The sequence below is a fragment of the Pieris rapae genome, chromosome 4, assembly GCF_905147795.1.
Source record: "Pieris rapae chromosome 4, ilPieRapa1.1, whole genome shotgun sequence".
NCBI classification, from domain to species: Eukaryota; Metazoa; Arthropoda; class Insecta; order Lepidoptera; family Pieridae; genus Pieris; species Pieris rapae.
This window is the reverse complement of record NC_059512.1, coordinates 4,006,592-4,025,070: the sequence shown is the minus strand read 5'-3', so window position 1 is coordinate 4,025,070 and position 18,479 is coordinate 4,006,592. Positions and strand designations below refer to the sequence as shown.

Sequence of the window (18,479 nt, the reverse complement as noted above, 5' to 3'; positions counted from 1 at the left end):
AAGTAGTATGATGTTTTTTTGTCTAAACTTTATAATTGAAAACTATTTCATTGACAGAAAACACTTTTTTAACGGATTGAATTTATGAATTATTGTAAACTTATAATTATTTTAATAAATTTTTAAATTTATCCGACGTTTCTGAACTAACTATTTCATTTCTTACAACAATGTTTCGTTTCTGAATTAAAATATTGGCAGAAACCCATCATAATGTAATTCATGCTAAAGTTTGTTATTTGGTCAGAATGATAACCCTAGTGCGTAAAATTTTGATATAGAAATATATAGAAAGAAACAAATGGCAAAATATAAATTTTAGCTAATCCTAAGTCAGATTATTTATTACATTGCCTAACGAAGCCAAAACCGCGTCAAATTTGTGCCTTTAAGACGCAAGTACTGGTTTAAGTTCAGGAACCCGGCAGACAAGAATCCAGTTATCGAGTAAATTAAATTTTAAATCATGTCCATAAAAAGAATCGGCACATTTGGGCTTGATTACGAATAAAATAAACATGACTCGACCCCCACTCCTGCGCAGGGTGCTTGTTCAACTGATTCGACTCGATGTCATGTTGTATTGAACTCTATGACGACCGCTCGTCTTTTGTTAACCGTTTACCGATAACACTTTTCTGAATGAAAAGTCCGTGAAAAGTGTAAATTTTTATGTGTAGTGTTTAGCTTCAGAGCTAAGGTTTTCAGTGGTCACGTGTGTGTGATTGTTTGTAAATCGTCTTACATAACCGAGCGTGAGAATCCGTTTTAACTGAAGGTAATGTTTTGTTTGCATTGCTGAATTTATTTGCTGAAATATTTTTGGAATGTTTAGCAAACTTTACGTCAAAATATAGGTTGAATATTAAGTACTTGTTTAAATATATTGTATAGCCTATAATTATATTATAATGTATTGCATATCGCTTGTATATGTTCCTCTACCTAAGTGTCAGTTCTATAATTTAAACGTAGTAGCGTAAAAGGCTGCCGCATTATAATTTACAATAAAATCCAATCCAAATGCATTTCCAATTTTATATGAATAAATAATAAAATAGCAAATTATTAAAAACTCAACATCGCATATAGTTAAGATTAGGTATGACATAAGACGTCAATGGGTGGTATATGGGTGCGCACATTTTATTATGCTTAGTATTTATTCAATGACGCATTAAGCAGGTATATATTTTGGTTAGCCATATGTAGAGACTCTCATTTGTGTTTATTTATCCTTGCATTTAATAATAAGTCTTTATAAGTCTTTATTCATTTTCATTCATTTAAGTATCTATATAATCTGTATTCTAAATACTTTAGTAAATATATGGCTTATAAAATATGAGGTAATGTTTAAAAAATATGTTGATGTCCCTATATAATATTATACATATAAATTATCACATTTAAAATTATTGTCTACGAGATAATGAACTTTTCTATTATAACACGTGTAGTGACTTATACGAGTATAATGATAGCCTTAAAAAATATTTTAGATGTTAATGAATCAGTAAAATGGACTCAGAATAAAAATCAATTACACACGTCTTGTCTGTATTCTCTGAGATGGAAAATTACAAAATGTTAACTGAATCAAGTCATTCCTCATACATGTCTTGTTTCCGGTAATGTTGACTAAGGACAGACCGGATATGGTTTGCGTTAATACTAATTAGCAATTATCCTTGCGAAAATAAGTACTATAATTATAGTTAGTCATACCCAGATTAATTTAAAACCTAGTGGCACACCTTAGTCTTTTTTATTCGGTAAACGGGCAGTACACTGCACTACTCTTTTCATACTGTTTCTGACGGCTTACTATTGTCTATATAGATATGGGAGTATCTATTAGAATTTTTCATTTACTTCCTATACAGCAGTCAAAGTTTTCGTTTAGTATGATACTAGACACTGTATATTGGCGCTTCGTTTCACTTCAAACGGACGCTGTCCAACTTTTCTACTACATTTTTTTCTAATTATTACGTTTAGGTTATACGTCACTGTTTAAATTATACGTTTTTGCTTTTCTTAACTTCCATATACAACCAGTCAGTACAGTTTTATATAAATAGGTTATCTATAACGCCGTATGAATCGTGTTTGCCTCGTACGAGCAATGTATGAAATACATTACCACTATATGGGAACTAATTCTTAAATAATTGTTTACGATTAAATTATATACGGAGACTCTATTGCGTCTATGATTTCATAGTATTAAGAATAGAAAAAATACAATTTTAAAAATTAATTTAAACACATTTGAATTTCGGCGTTTCGTTTATTGAAACTATGAAATATGGTACTCTCATTTACTTTTTATACACATTTTCATAGAATCAATGTAAATAATAAAATAATCTACCATAAATCAAACCAGTTAACACTCTTAATATTTTATTACACATAAAATGGGCAATATACTTTGGGCGACATTAAGCAAAATATAACGTGTATTGGTATAGTTCATAAATATTTATGTAAATTTAATGTACTAATTCAACTAGTTTGTACCTAATTTATTAACATTTGAAAGTGGACAGACATTACACAATGTTACAGAAATATCCTTTGTCGAGTCTTAGATTGGAGTTTCGCATTTTTCCCAACCAAACTATCTATGCAAAAATATGCAAAAATATAATACAAGCAAAAATATGATAAATGATGATGTGATTATTTAGGTTTAGAGTTTAGTTGAATAGACGTGGTTGATCAAAAGTTTAGTAGAGTCAAAGATTCTGTGTTAGCAAACATCTCCTAATTTAAAACAATCTCATGGCATTTCTCATTTGTCTCTTTTTACGATGTGAAAAAAGATATGGAATGCGTAGTTTTATTTATTTTATATTTTCTGACACATGTATTTTAAATAACAACATAAAATCAGGTAAATTATGTTTAAAAAATGGTAGGCTTCTAAGTTGAGAAGGGATTCGCAAAATTATTTTAGGTACTTATAAAGATTTTATTGTCAATAGTAGATACTTATTCTACTTTTGGAATGTTGGTTCAGATTTACGAAGCGATAAGTGATAAAACTTACCGACACTAGCGCACGCCAAATAGGTAATATGGCTAAACCTAATCATTTTGAAATTTCTTTTACCAGTCATACATACAGTCATCATAGATAGAATGGGAGGTTAAGGTTAAAATTTGGTTTTTTTTGTAGAAAAGAATCTTTTTAATATTCTAGATGAATCCTAAGCAGATTTAGTTAGAAAATACGTCGACGGCCAGTGGAAGTCACATACTTTTTGTAGTAACCTGCATCTTCCTTTTTCTTTATCCTGCAAAAAAAAAAAAAAAACAGAACGGAAACTAATGTATAATTCTTAAATCAAATCAAAACAAAAATCGTTTATTTATATAGGTAACATAATGTACACTTATGAACGTCAAAAAAAGAAATGTATTATTATATTAATAAAATACTATTCTTAAATTATATATCATTTGCTCATCGCTCATATAACAGTAACAGAAAAACTTATTCAAATTATTAGAACGGGATAAACTTTTTTGGATGCATAATCATTAATTCATAATGATCTTAGATGCTATGTTGACATGCTCAGAGCGTTCAAATTGTTTTCATCGCTACATAAATGCTGCAAAGCAAAAAGCGGTTATAAAAACTTAAATTGTTCTGGACATCTATACGGTGTTATTATATGCGATTTAAGAGTAATGACAGTAAATTTTTCAGGGGCGCCTACGCACGCTTTGTTTTGTTAACTGTTATTTTAAGATCAATGCTCTGAATAATTTGTATGCCTTGCGATAATTGAAGAAAAAATGAACGTGGGTGGGTAAATAATAGATTCAGGTTTTTTTTTGTTTGACAAATCTATTTACTCCTAAGCTTCATTAGTAATGCCTTGGTATAGTTAAATACAATGGGAAATTACTTAGTGTAAAAATATTCAAGAAGAAGAAACAGTTTATTAATACTTTTTAATAAAATAAATAAATAAGAGTTTTACGAAATTCGCCCGTGTCTACAATCTTTCTGCTTAAGTTTTTTTTCCAATAAGTAATAACTATAAACCTATAAACTAGTCGTTAATATATTCGCATTGAGCCCGTTTTACCTTCATGAATATAGAAGGTTTATATTGTTTACACATACTATGGAGGCTTCATAAAACAATAAAGTTCAATCAAATAAAAATTCCAACACCATACAAAACTCTTAGAGTAATTTACTTTTTGTCCATCAAATTACGTTACCCTTTGTTCTTTTTGTGTAATACCTGTTCAAGCGAGTCAGCGTGACGTCTTTTTATTTAATTAACATGGACTCCATACTTGATTAAAATAAAATTATAGGTAATTATTTGAAGGATGACTTTATAAAATCGTTTAATGGTTATTCGTTTTATTTTTGATTCCTAGGTGTAGATAAAGTACTCAGGTCAGAGTCTATTTAGTAAGTATATAGAGTCTATTTTGGTAAGTAGTGATTATAAAATAAAACACGTTAGGTGAAAACAGTAAGTAAGGTAAAAAACTAGACATTTTTATACAGAAGGATCTGAATAAACTGGTACATTCTCGCAAATATATTTCTTTGGTTGTGATATCAAACTACAGTAAACTCAACCAGTTCCTTAGTCAACGTAAAATATAAACTCGCTCAGAGATTTTAAGTGAATATTAATTAAGAGCTAAAATTTCAAGATTAAAATGCGTTTATTTAACACGTGAAATATTGTTGAAATTATTTTAATGTTTCGTGTTCCGACAGGATCCCGGCATTAAATCCGGTGTCAATTCTTATTAAAACATTGTGATACTGGCGTAAACTAAATATTAATTGAACCATTAAAACTTAACCAACACTAGGCATGATTAAAAAATATTCTCGACATTGTACCAACGCCTTGAAGTGCCTTGAACCTTGTACAAGTGACGTGGACGCATCGTTGACAAAGTATAATTCACAGCACGAATACAGCTGGCTAAAACCTTGAGAAGACTAGGTTTAGTACAAATTTCATCAAATAAACGAGAACTATGAAAAAATTATAACGAAAAGTCAAATTTTGTTGTGAGTTATGTTTCGTACTTAAAACAGCTATTATTTTAAATAGATTATTCAAAAACTGGCCCATGGGTATGTATGTGTGTAGCCTCAAACATGAGGCTGCATCAAGTATTTTTTTATATGATGGAGTAGAAAATTAGACTACGGGAAAGCCATAAAAGGCAGCTATCAGAGCGCTAAGTTTGTGGGAGCGCCCTCTTAGAGCGGCTAAGAGGGTGGTTCACAACTGAGTGCTTTAATATTTCATACTTTCGACATGTTATATATAACCATTAATGTTGCCATGCGATGTTCTGAAAAAACTCGTATGAAAAATGATCCTCTGACATAGTGCTAATGTAATTTCGGACGGTTTTTGTCTCAGCCTCTTCGTCTTATATGCTGGAATTCGAAACATGATCTTGAAGTTACGTATATGGAAAGACAACTGTCTTTAACAAAGACAAGTTAGTTAATACTTTGCAATAAATGGAAATGCAACTTTGCTGTCAGTTTAGTTAAGGCGCCATAGTAAATAGTGGGTTATATTTAAATGAATTTCTAAGCGATAACGTTAGAGTAAGTATATTATTTGATACCTACCCGATATACAGTTACATACATTGCTTTGAATTACTGTTAAAATAATATACTTACTGGCCTGGCGTAACACAGTTTTTTAAACCAGTATGAAGGGAGAACTTTATATATTTCAATAAAATAATATAGAACCTCAATAAAATGCAAATAAATACGCTATTGGAAATTAAGTTATTTCAACTAAGTATAAATAATATATGCCATGTTACCCGGCATTACCGATGATTCAGACTGTCATGCCTCGTACTTTTTTACCATCGATTGAACATTATTTTCTTTATAATTAAAGATGAGTCAACATTAATAACCAATAATACGATTCTATAGTCAAAGACCGCTCTCATAGCATGATGGTATACTTTTTGAATTCTCTAAATAGTAGTAGAGGTGGTCTATGGTCATGTAAACTGATTAATAGCATCGGTAACAAAATAACCGAAATAAATGATATTATAACTTTAATATAGCTTGATTTTATGCAAAAAAATAGTTTTAAATATGACCTGTGACCATATGGTCAAAAATAACCCTGACGTGGAGGAAACTATTATAAAAAGTTGTCGCAAAAAGCTTAAGGCTGAAATTAATCATGTCTGCGCCCGGTGCAAAGAACTTGACCGAGATTTAAGGCCATAGTTGAGTGACATCGTATGAATAACAATAATCTTTGGTGTGAACCGCAGATTTATTGAATTATTCATACTATCGTTTTACCAATATGTCACTTTACTATACAGGGTAACACAATTATTGGTATGTATTTTAAATATTTAACCTTTTTTTTAATGGTATAAAATATTAAGAGATCATTGTAAATATAACAAAAAACAAAAACCAACCCCTAAATGTGATAAATATACTGGCAGCGTTCCCCTTTCGAATAGCTAGACTCTTTGTCCGAGGTAGCTGATAGTTCTTCGGTTTCCTGTGATGTCGACGAACCTTTTTGCTATTTCCTTAAAAAGCCAAGCGCTGAGAACCCACGCACCAAGGGTCTCAACACCAATTGGGACAAATAATATTCGGACCCCAGTATTTATATGCTTATCAGCCGCTTCACAAGCCGTACCAGCTTTGTTATTGGTTCCATGTAAATGGGAAGAGGCCAGCATGACTGACTGGTTGCATCTCATACCAGCACCCGGATCGTCTTCCATGGAACCAAACTCATACCGTCCTGTCACTTGACAATAATCCTTTGTATCCCTCGCAATATATTTATGAAAATATTATGTATATATACAAAAATAGTGATTAATACTAGAATAGAACATACGCACAATGTTAATACTCGGAACAAACGCAGGCTGCAATTTCGCCGTACTAGACTATATATAGTTAGTAATTATTTTTTGGGAAAAAGGGATACTCTTTTTTAATAAAATCCCAGAGGCTCTTTTATCTCTGCATTTTAATAAATTTAAGAAATATATTAAAGAAAAGCTGTGTAAAAAGGCTTTCTATAAAGTTAGCGATTATCTAGTTGATAAAAGGGCCTGGGACTAGTGCTAAGCAGGCTACTTTTAATTTATTTGCTATAGTTGTTTTAAAATAAGTATTGTTTGATGATTTGCTTTTTTAAAAGACTACCGAGATTTTTTTCCGCCGGCTTTGTCTCTCGGCCTACACCTTCTGTCTTCTTTGCCGATGAGTAGGGATGCCAAAAGTTTCGAATTTAATGACGTGGAATAAGTGATACCATGATGATCTTATGTTTCAAAATAAACGTATTTTTTTAAAATGGTAGTATCATAATCTACTTTAGCATGTAATAAGACTTTGTGTTTTTATCTAGCACAAATTTGATTTGATTTAAGTTTTGTTTTTTTTTTAATTGGTTCAATATTATTATAACCGATATGCTTGCTTACATTTCTTACTTATGAAGGAAGCTCTTACGATTATCTTGGAAATCTGAAGAATTCCAACATAATTTCACGTGCCATTACTTCCTCTAAAGCCTTAAGATATAGGATAGTATCGCAAGTCACGTATAGCCACACCTAGATTGGCTGAATCAACGTTGTTTGTTTGAAGTCATTTGTTAGCTTATACCAGGTATTTGGTTTCTAGAACTGTTCTGTTACGGAAAAAAAGTAGTAGTAGTAGTAATTGCAATTTAATTAGTGTAATTACAATAATAATTTCTTGCAAGTTCTGTAAAGATTTGCTTAGACTGACAGTTTTCATTCAATTCACACAATATTTTTAACAATGCGACTGTATTTTTTGATTAAAATTTCTTTCCTGTTCTAACAAATCTAAAACTATTATTGTTTCAGACAATCCTTAGGCATTTTTTAGATTTAATTCCTGTGTGGTTTAAAGTAACAAAACAACTATTATCGACAATTTAGAAAATTCAAATAAGAATGTAAATCTAATGGCTGTAAATCTTTTTAAGACATAACATATACATAATTTCAAATAAAGAAAGAAAACAGCTCGGGTTTTCACGTTTTTTCCTTACGAGCTATAAATATCGAATCCATAAAACTCCATTGTCCCCGCGATGCTGTTTGAATAATTCATTGGGGCAAAATCTGATACCTACTGTCTTTTACGAGATTTGGAAACAAAGTGAGCTAACAATGAAATGATTGCTCTTGATCTCTAAAATCATACCTTATACCACTTTGGTGGTGATATCAATAATTTATTTTGTGACGCCAAAAGGTAGTAACTACTATTACCACTGTAAATATAACCTATAACGTTAAATTTTCAAACACATTTTACACAGATATTAGGCCAAGATCTATGGAGCACACTTACACTTTGCTCCGACTTTTGAGTTTAGTCTGAGCATATAAAACTGCAAATCTCTCTGAGTGCTAGCTTAGCTTAATCTCAAGTCCACGAAACCAATGACTTACCTAAAACATTGACTATAAGCCTAACAAAAATAATGGTCCAAAATTTGCTTTGCCATTATTATTAGAGTTTATTACTGTGTCAAACTCTTGGTGGAGCTGTTGCTGTTGCGTCAAAACTCCTACGCATGTTGCAAAGTATTAACCAGTAGGGTCAATAAATTCTATGAGAACATTCCAACTGTCTTAAGTTTAATTTTGAATGTCTTTCTATTAGACTTTAGTATTCATTAATATGTTTGTGTTTTCTTTTATAGTCTCTCTCTCTTTAGTCGGCAGCTCATGTCTGAGTGTCGTGATCAGCAACGAAGCATCTAGATCGTTCTTTTATAGTAGAAGTATATATTTATAAGTGAATTAATGCTTAGTCGTGTATATAGTAGAATTAATTTAATAAAAACACTGTTCTTACATGAAACTTACTTTTGGTATGACATGTATGTATATAAAATAGTTATGGAATGTAAGTAAAATAGATAAAGTAGGTCTTAAATAAAATAACATACTCCTATTAGTTGAAATATTTCCTATAGTTTGAGTTTGGAAAAAAATTTGAATTGGTGCTAAAAAATAAAAACATGCTAATTGGTAACGCCACTGATTTATTTTATTTTTATCTTATCAAATCAAACTATAATTTATTAATATAATATAATATAGCTTGATCCAAATAATATTCTAATCTATATAAATTGTATGTTCGTTCCACAACTGAGCCTCTTTTAAGGTAGTTTTCCCGCGCACCATCGCTATGTGGAACCGTAGCTGCGTAATGTAGTATTTCAGAACCAATTCGATCTTATTACCTGGACCGAAAAGAAAAGAGCGTAACAATTCTTAGAAGGCCTGCAACGCACTTGCGAGCTTTCTGACAATGTGAGTGTCCATGGGCGGTGGTATCACTTATCATCAGATGAGCCTCCTCCATATTTGCCTTCTATTACATAAAAAAATGGCATATAAATGTGTGTCAATAAACAATGAAAAATATGCGAAAGCTTTAAGTTTTTGGTGAGCCTGAATAAGGTAGCAGAGTCAATTGACTCATCAAACGTATGGTTGGCACGTCATTATCTGACTTTAAAATCATTTTTATGTGAAGCAAGTGCTTCTTAATACGATAAAATCAAAACGTGAAGTGATTAATGCAAAATAGACAAGTGTTTTGCCTTCTCAAATGACCGTACAGTTCCTACTCAAGTTTAGTACTAGATTTAAATTGGAACATTTGAAGTTTGAAGTGGCGCAACTACAAATGATATTACCTGAAAAAAAAACAAGTTGTCATTAAGCTTAACAGAAATATATTACAATCATAACTGTAGTCCTTATTCTGCCAATAAAGTTTCGGTGTAGATTTTTTTCTGCTATAGATATTAGCAAATAATCAGATCAAAATGGACTCTTTTGGGTGACGGCGCATGCTGGCACTCCGGGAATTGAAAGGGCAGACGTTGTCGTGGGGGAAGCCTTTGGGGAGACAGGGATACGATGCGTAACCGCTTTCCTACTTGCAACGGCTGAAAAGAAAACTTTAGATACCTGGAAAGAGCGCTATGTGGAGGGGTGAAACAGCCTGAGTCACAAAAATAGTAATTATTTATGTTTTGTTATTTTCTGTGAATTTTTCTCTATATAAATCTCAGAGATCTTTAATTGAGAGTTTTAATTAACTAAAAAAAAGGGATTAATCGTAGAGGTTTGAAAATTCAGGATTGTATGCATTTTTGTATAAAAAAAAGTGTAAAAAATAAAAATAAATATTCATAGACCATCCTCAATATTTAGGTAGATAAAAAATAGATGTTGTTCGATTCGAAGATCTAACGATATGCACACAGAATATCCCGAAAATCTTTAATCTGAGGAGTTTAAGTACAAACACCGTAATACGAGAATTTTATATTTGAAGTAGATTGTTCGATAGTTGTCGATTATTATTATTATTCGTGTTAAGAATAACATCGTGACTTTATATTGTGAGAATAAATACACTTCCTATTATGCTGTATTTTATTAAACTGTAGCTTTAAATCAATATTGGTAATTCGTAATATTCATTATATATAAAAATCAATTTTAAAATTATAAAATACCAGATAGTGATCTGTTAAGTTTTGTTACTGTAAAGGGTAATCATAGTAAATATTATTGTCCCGTGTTCGAAGTTTAAAATCACAACGCCGACAGTGCGAAAATAATTATTTAATTACGATAGGTAAAGCTAGTTTTGAATGTTGAATGAAAGCTTTCCATCTTGATTTACAAGGTTAACTACGGTGGTGCCTCTAAAATCCTTTATGAGGCAATAGATTCCCATACGAGCGTTTCTATGCCATTTTGCGACACCATGTATTGTGGTCACGTGAAGGTCACTGTACTAAGTAAATAATGAACCATTTCGTGTAAATATTTCTTAGTTTCCATTGTCAGGCAATAAACTTGTCGATAGTAGGCTTGATCTGAATGCCAAATGCGATGATATAACCATACATTTAAGGACATTTATTATTATTTTTAAACAGAAAAACCAACCATATAACTTTATTCTTGCATTCTGGTTGCCAAGAAGATTTTTCTTGCGATAAAATTGCCCGTTGCTGGAGACACTTTTTTATTCTTGTTTATTTCATAATAAATTGAAAATGTTATGCTTTTAAAAAAATATTAATTGTAACATCTATTTTTCTATATGTTTGTATGTACACTATTCTTATTTAATTTCTATGATATATATTAATAGTTTTGATGGTCTAACAACATTTGACGATAAAATTTTGTAAAAATGTAGTAGTAGTAGCCGTTGTAGTTTTATCTACTATGTGATAAGGTTCATATGTTTATTCCGTCGTCTTAAGAAATTAAGGTTATCTGAAGTCACACTAAACATTAACCGAGGTAAACGAAGATTACTTGGTTTTTTATTTTGTGGCAGTTCAGCGTAGGCTTTACTTTATTTCGCTTAAATCCCAAAACACGTATGTTTACTTACAAACTTAATAAATACTACCTAGTGTCCGCGTGTATTTCAAACAAACTGACAATCCAGTCAGTAGTTATATGTATTTTATAAATTTTATAACTTATTTAAATATGGCATAGTGGTGATATAATAATTTTAAGCAAATAAATTGTTGCTCCAAGCTTTACTATTGGTGAAAACCGCAAAAAAAATATTTAGTAGTTACGAAGATTAGGTTTGATTTATTGTATTGAAAACGTTGTATTTCAGGTATTGGTGATGTGCTGAAATGCCGAGCACAGCATTAGAAAGGGACACCATCTCAGTGTCCCCAGTTCAACCTGCCTCATTTGAAGATGCTGTTGCTACTGTAAGTGTACATTGTCTATAGATTCTATACGTACTTCACGAGGGCATAGACTATTCTGTGCTTTTCACCTAGGCCCCATTCTATCGCTTGCATATATTTTAATTGGTGAAATGAGTAAAAAAATGTATTACCAATACGTAAACATTTACGTTAACGAAATGTTTCCAATAAATAGTAAATTGACAATACTTATCCCTTTAAGTAAAAATGTAATGTTTTTAACGTGTATTTTTGACAATATAAGTATGATTACTATATTGTTTACTACCATTTATCTAGTGACCTGGTAATTATTAGTGGAGTTCAACGGAAATATAGTATAAAGGTAGTGATTACGCTGGGGTCAGAACACCCAATATTCTTAAAGTTATACAAAATACTAGAACTAGTTCTACAAACAAAAGTTATAAAAGTGTTGACATCGTCATTTAACTTAACTACAATAGTACGGTAAAGGTGAATGGTAATTAAATACCGCTAGCAAATTACTCTACTATTAAATAGATTAAAGATTATTTTAACACGACAAAGCTATCGAGAATATTTTATTTCAAGTTTAAATCAATTTTACATTTTTTTAACGTGTACTACGTTACAGAAAAAATAGGCAATACGATGTTTATTCATACATTTTAAGCCTTGTATATTTAAAAAAAAAATTCCGTAACTCCCAGGTTAGTGATCAAACCATGCAAATGTTTATATTTCAAATCTGCTCTAAGGCACTGCTATTATGATTTGATATAAATATAAAAATAATTGGTATTTAGTTATGTAACACATAACGTATTTCACCTTCGTTATTTACACGTTTTTGTATTTAAAAATCCTGTATCAATTGCAGCTATTGTGAATGGAAAATGTTGAGGCTAGCGGATAGTACAATTACTTGCATACAATACTTTATTAGTGTATTCTAGTGTACTGCAGTTAACAGACACGCGCGGTCTCTTCACTTCGCGAAAACGACTGTCGTTTAAGAGTTTGATGTGAAAGTGCTATCTAGTGCTAAGTGTATTTGGTATTTATTCAGTGTTTAGCTACGGTTGTACAAATTACCGTGCCTATTAAAATAAACCTTGTATTTATCGGTTTTAGCACAATCGCTTTATCGCTCACGACTTACGATTCAGATACCAATTTTATACAATAGTGCAATAATGAAATTGATATTTACATTGTGGTATATTTTATTGATATGGTTTTGTTAAATTTCCGTTAAAATTTTATCTTATTACAATATTAAGTTGGTTTATTTACATGGATTATGACTCTATGGCTCGGTCATAGGTGCGTTGACATAATCGGTGAGACAATTTTACAATTTACACAGAGAGAATGACTTGATTTAGTCCAACGTGCATATCATAAAGAATTACTGATTTTAAACTGCAAACTATACGCAATATGATGACAATAATTATTATTAGTCATTAACGTCAGTCAAAAAAGCTAGTTGTGATTCCGGCTTTTTTACTATTTTTTTTAGTATTCCTTAATTCGAAACGAATTTACACCCACCATACAAAGTTTTTTTCCTAGTCTTCTGAGGCCAAGAGTAGTAAAATACCTATACAATATTTACTATAGATACTTTTTCAAAGAGATATTTATATAGCATAACATAATACATTAACGCACGTTAACTTATATAACTTTTTTCCTTAGTAGCTGCATATTATTAGACTTGATAGTAAGTGATTTCTGTTAAACCTTACTGTAAAGTTAAATATAAAAGTTCACATAAAAGTCACCTATACAGAGAACGAATTAATCTAAAGTCTTATAATGACGATTATATATTTTTAAGTTCTCACACTTTACTAAGATTAAGTAATTCATTGATCAGGGTTACGCAAACCGCAGTGACAGTTTGTGAATAGATCAGTAGCTGCGTGGGAGTTTATGTTAATGCCTAGTGTTCGCAATACCTTTTTATACAACGCATTATTTTACTCGAAGTATTATATAAAGGACATTTTTCGCAGACAGATACACGCTAGCTAAAGAAACACAAATAAAAAAATCAGTGGCTACTGTCAGTCTTGGCCTCAAATTCCTGTATGTTTTGCGTCGTGTTATATTAAGAGTTGTATTCTACTGTAAACGAGTTTAACATTCATATTAGTTTTATATGTTTACGAATTCAGAAATTACATTTTTCAAAGTTTATGTAAATTATTTTAGCTTCTATTTTTAAAGCATAAAGTGAATCATAAAATGATTCTTAACTATCGTCGTCCTTGTTTTGAATTTAAGTACCAACATAAAGAAAAAGCGCTGGTTTGCAAATGGCAAAGAAAAATTCTCCTACACTAATAACGAATTTTTATCTGCTTAAAAACGTTAAATCATTTTAAAATAAAAACATATATAAGCTATTGAATATAATACGAACACACCTCAATATGTGAGACTAATTGCTTTAAATATTTCTAGAAATATTTTAAAAGGAAACAATAAAGATCTCAGCCCTCATATGCTATTAATATGTAGATTTATTCATCCATTTTGTCCGTGTTATGACATAATATTGACGTATTATTACGACCTTGAGTTATGACATCCTTGTTAGTCTTAATAAAAATCCAATATTTATTACATTTCTAAATAAAAATAAAAATATTGCGTGTTGACAATTTCATTTGCAGAACGAATTACGATATCGACAGCCCGGACTCTCAAAAAAAACCAATAATTATGTAACTATTTATTAATTAAACTTATAATTAAATTACATAGAATAGATCCGTAGTCGATGCAAGACACGAATATAATGCAAATATATTTTATTAAATTTAAAATGGAAAAATGCGGTAAATGATGAGGCAGCAAAACGATTCCCTGAAGCCCGCACGTTAGCCATACACGTGTTGCAACGTTAGCGATCTTCTTTAGGGTACCGTATGTAATTCCTCCATCCCCAGAACAGCAACTATTTGAGCACTTTGAGGGAAAATGTTGCTGGTACTTCATGATTTTCAGAATCAGGAACAGAATGTATAGGATTGCTTCTTGGTTCTCCCCCTGGTGTAGTAGAGTTCTTTCGCAGGTATCGTCGAAGAGTATAAGCAAGGAAAATTATAACTATACCAGATACAAGTGCATAGAGGGGCAACATTGTAAGGTATAGTGAAGAATGAAAGTGGGCGAGTCGTATGGGGTTCTGTAGCATAATTCTACTTTCCAGGTGATCTTCAGCGGCTGTCCCTTGATTTCATTTCATCTTGGTTATCTTAAATATATCTGTTCGTAGTGAATATTCATGAGGAATGGTTGCTAAGTAACTGCCTGATAGGGATACATATTCCTGCCGTTCACATCAAAGTTCGACTTTTGTGGGATTCGGGAAGACAATAGTATAGTGTCTATCATCCAGTTGTTCCATAGCTTGCCTTGTAATAGAGACTTCAGTGGGGCTGCATGATTTATCTAAAGATTGATTAATGATAATACTCCGGATACAATCTGCGTGTTCTCGTAGCTGATACTGATTTGTGCTTTCCTCACAGAGAAGGTATTCGCCAATCTTCGGGCATTCGGTTTGCAAGTACATGAAAAATCTCCCATCGGTTGCTATGAAAGGATATAGGTATAAAGGTCTAGTGGAATATATTAGGAACAATGGATAGCTAAAATAAGTCGTAACTATCTTTAGAATATATACCTATAATATAACTACCTGGTTTTATAAGATAATAATATTCTCTAAAATCAATATCTAAAATTTTATTATTTCTAGATTATATATTTCTCTTAATTAACTAATCATATATCCTAAGTTATCTATGCCTATCATACTATAATGCGTGCTCGCTGCACGTATAAATCCTATAAAATATTCTCTTTTATAAATCCTATCTAGTTGAATTTCTTAAAATAATCCAACTTTTCATTTATTCATTCTAAATATTATATAATAAAGGAATGACCAATTTAAAGGGTAAAAGTTAATTGTCAAGAGTCTCAAGTTTTATCTCTACTGTCTTCGTCATTGTCATTATCAGTATTAGTCGGTACCTGTAACAATTTGGATGACTTTGGTACTCGTTTCAAGCGAGATTTAGCGACAGGTCCCTTTTTCTTTGAAGTGTAAATGTGTATGGGAAGGTCTGCAAGAACTGTGTCGTGAGTGTATCGTGGTGCTAACTTCTGTCTACTAGCTAAGGGGTTCTTAATAAAAACTTGCTGGTCGGGTACATATTCAGTTTCTGGCTCACGATTTTTATTTCTATTAGTCATTAAATTCGTACGATCAATAGTTGTAGCTTCATTAATCAATTCATATACCGTCTTCATTTGGTCTCTATGATTTATAATATACTGTTGCAAAAGGTGTTCGGCTAAATTAAAATCTAAAGGGTCTCTAGGATCAAAATGACCTCTAATAATATCGTGTGGTCTACATTTGGTGAAACTATGTACTGAACTGTTATAAGCTAAGATTGCATAAGGAATTTGATTTATTGTAGGTTCATCTTTATTTTTCAGATGAAGAATACGAAGGTGTTCTAGTAAAGAAGAATGGAACCTTTCAATAATTCCGTTATCGTTAGGTGAATGAGCTAGTATTCTATGATGATTAATTTTATGTAGTCTAACAAATTCTGCGAAAAGTTGATTAGTGAACTCAGTCCCGTTATCTGTCACAATAGTCAAAGGTAGTCCATGATGAGTGCTGAAATTTAATAGACCTTGGATAATACTTATAGCTGTACCATCTCGTAAATGATATGCTTGGCCGTATTTTGAGAACGAATCTACAAAGGTAAGGTATTTTTCAGCTTGCACTGTGAATAAATCCATATGAACTATCTCAAACGGTTTTGTTGCAGGTGGTACTATATTAAACTGTGGTCTAATTGGGTTTCTGTCATATTTAGTCTGTCCGCAAATTGTACATTCGTTTATGTATTTAGAAATTTCTTCCCTCATTTTAGGCCAGTAATAACGACGTGACAAGGCTAAATAACATTCATTAATACCTCTATGGTTAGTTTTACCTTCATGATAGTGTTTAATTATTTCTTGCTGTCGTAAGTACTCCTTAACATCTTCTAGCTCGGTCTTTACTAAAACTAGATGCATAGAATTACATTTAAAGTTATTTTGTAAAATCGGAATTATCGAATACATACCTAATGGTGGAGTTATTTTAATAGCAGTTTTTATCTTAGGGTTGACATATTCTTTCACAGCATTAATGACGTCTTGTTCTAATGAAGATTCTGAAACTTGTATATGTGTACGTGTGTGGGTATCAAAAGGCTTAGTTACATGAGGTCTTCTTTTAATATCACCTACTATAGTCAAGCAAATCTGTCTATGGAATTTATTCAGAGGTTCATCTGTAATGGGTATTTCAAGAATAGGATTTTCAGCGGATGTATGTGCTGTTGCAGTAGTTGAACCTGGTGGTTCAGGTCTTATGGACACATCTATACCACATTCTTTAAGAAGTGATTCTATTTCCTCGTTATTAATTTGTACACGGGATAAAGCGTCTGCGTTAGTATTAAACTTTCCTTTTTTATAAATCACTGTATAGTCATATTCACTCAGTTTCAGTCGCCATCGTGTCAGTCTCGAGTTCGGTTCCTTTAAATTCATAATCCACTGAAGTGGTTTATGGTCTGTTATAATTTTGAACTTCCTACCAAACAAATAAGGTCTAAAATACTTAGTTGCCCATACAATTGCCAAAAGTTCTTTCTCGATCGTACTGTAATTTGATTCACTGTCGCTTAATGTTCTAGAAGCATAGCAGATCGGTTTATCAGAGCCTATTGTGCCTTGTGAAAGTACTGCTCCTAAAGCTACATTAGAGGCGTCTGTTGTCAGAATGAATTCTTTATTGAAATCGGGATATTGTAAAATAGGATCGTTAGTTAATAAAGTTTTGCATTTCTCAAAACATTTTATATATTCGGAATCTAAAGTTATTTTCTTAGTCTTTTTAAGACATTTAGTCATCGGTTTCGTCAAACGTGCAAAATCTGGTATGAACTTTCTATAATAACCTAATAATCCTAAAAATTGTTTAATTTCTTTTGTTGTTTTAGGTAAAGGATAATTTTCTATGGCTTTAACTTTATCAGGATTCGGTTTAATACCTTCATTACTGATTATATGACCAAGGTAAGCTGTTTCAAGTTTCAAGAATTCAGATTTGTCCAACTGGATTTTGAAATTGGACTCTCTCAATCTACTAAATACTTTTTCTAAATTAATTATGTGCTCTTGCAAAGATGTACTGAATACTATAATGTCATCGAGGTATACTAGACATATCTCATTTTGTAAACCTTTAAGGATATTATCCATTACACGCTGAAATGTGGAAGGGGAATTCTTAAGTCCCATCGGCATACGTAGAAATTCAAAATGACCGTGTTCCACGTTAAATGCGGTTTTCGGTATATCTTCAGGATTCATCTCGACTTGATAAAAACCAGATGCAAGGTCAAGGGTGGTAAAATACTGACATCTACCTAACTTGTCTAAAACGTCGGTGATGTTCGGAATTGGGTATTTATCGTCAATAGTCTTTTCGTTTAACTTTCTAAAGTCCACTACAAGTCGCCATTTTTGTCTACCAGAAGCGTCAGCTTTCTTTGGGACTACCCAAAT

The 18,479-nt window shown here is 31.6% G+C and overlaps 1 protein-coding gene across 1 annotated transcript in view; it reads left to right on the top strand.

Moving 5' to 3' along the window:
• The first annotated feature begins 568 nt into the window (after nucleotides 1–568).
• The window catches only part of LOC111003427 (serine/arginine repetitive matrix protein 1), an 88,816-nt gene continuing 70,905 nt past the window's right edge, over nucleotides 569–18,479 (top strand). The window contains exons 1-2 of the mRNA XM_022273938.2: nucleotides 569–778; nucleotides 11,750–11,849. Coding sequence (XP_022129630.2) covers nucleotides 11,769–11,849 — 81 coding nt within the window. The 5' untranslated portion in view covers nucleotides 569–778; nucleotides 11,750–11,768. The remainder of the gene's footprint in view (nucleotides 779–11,749; nucleotides 11,850–18,479) is intronic.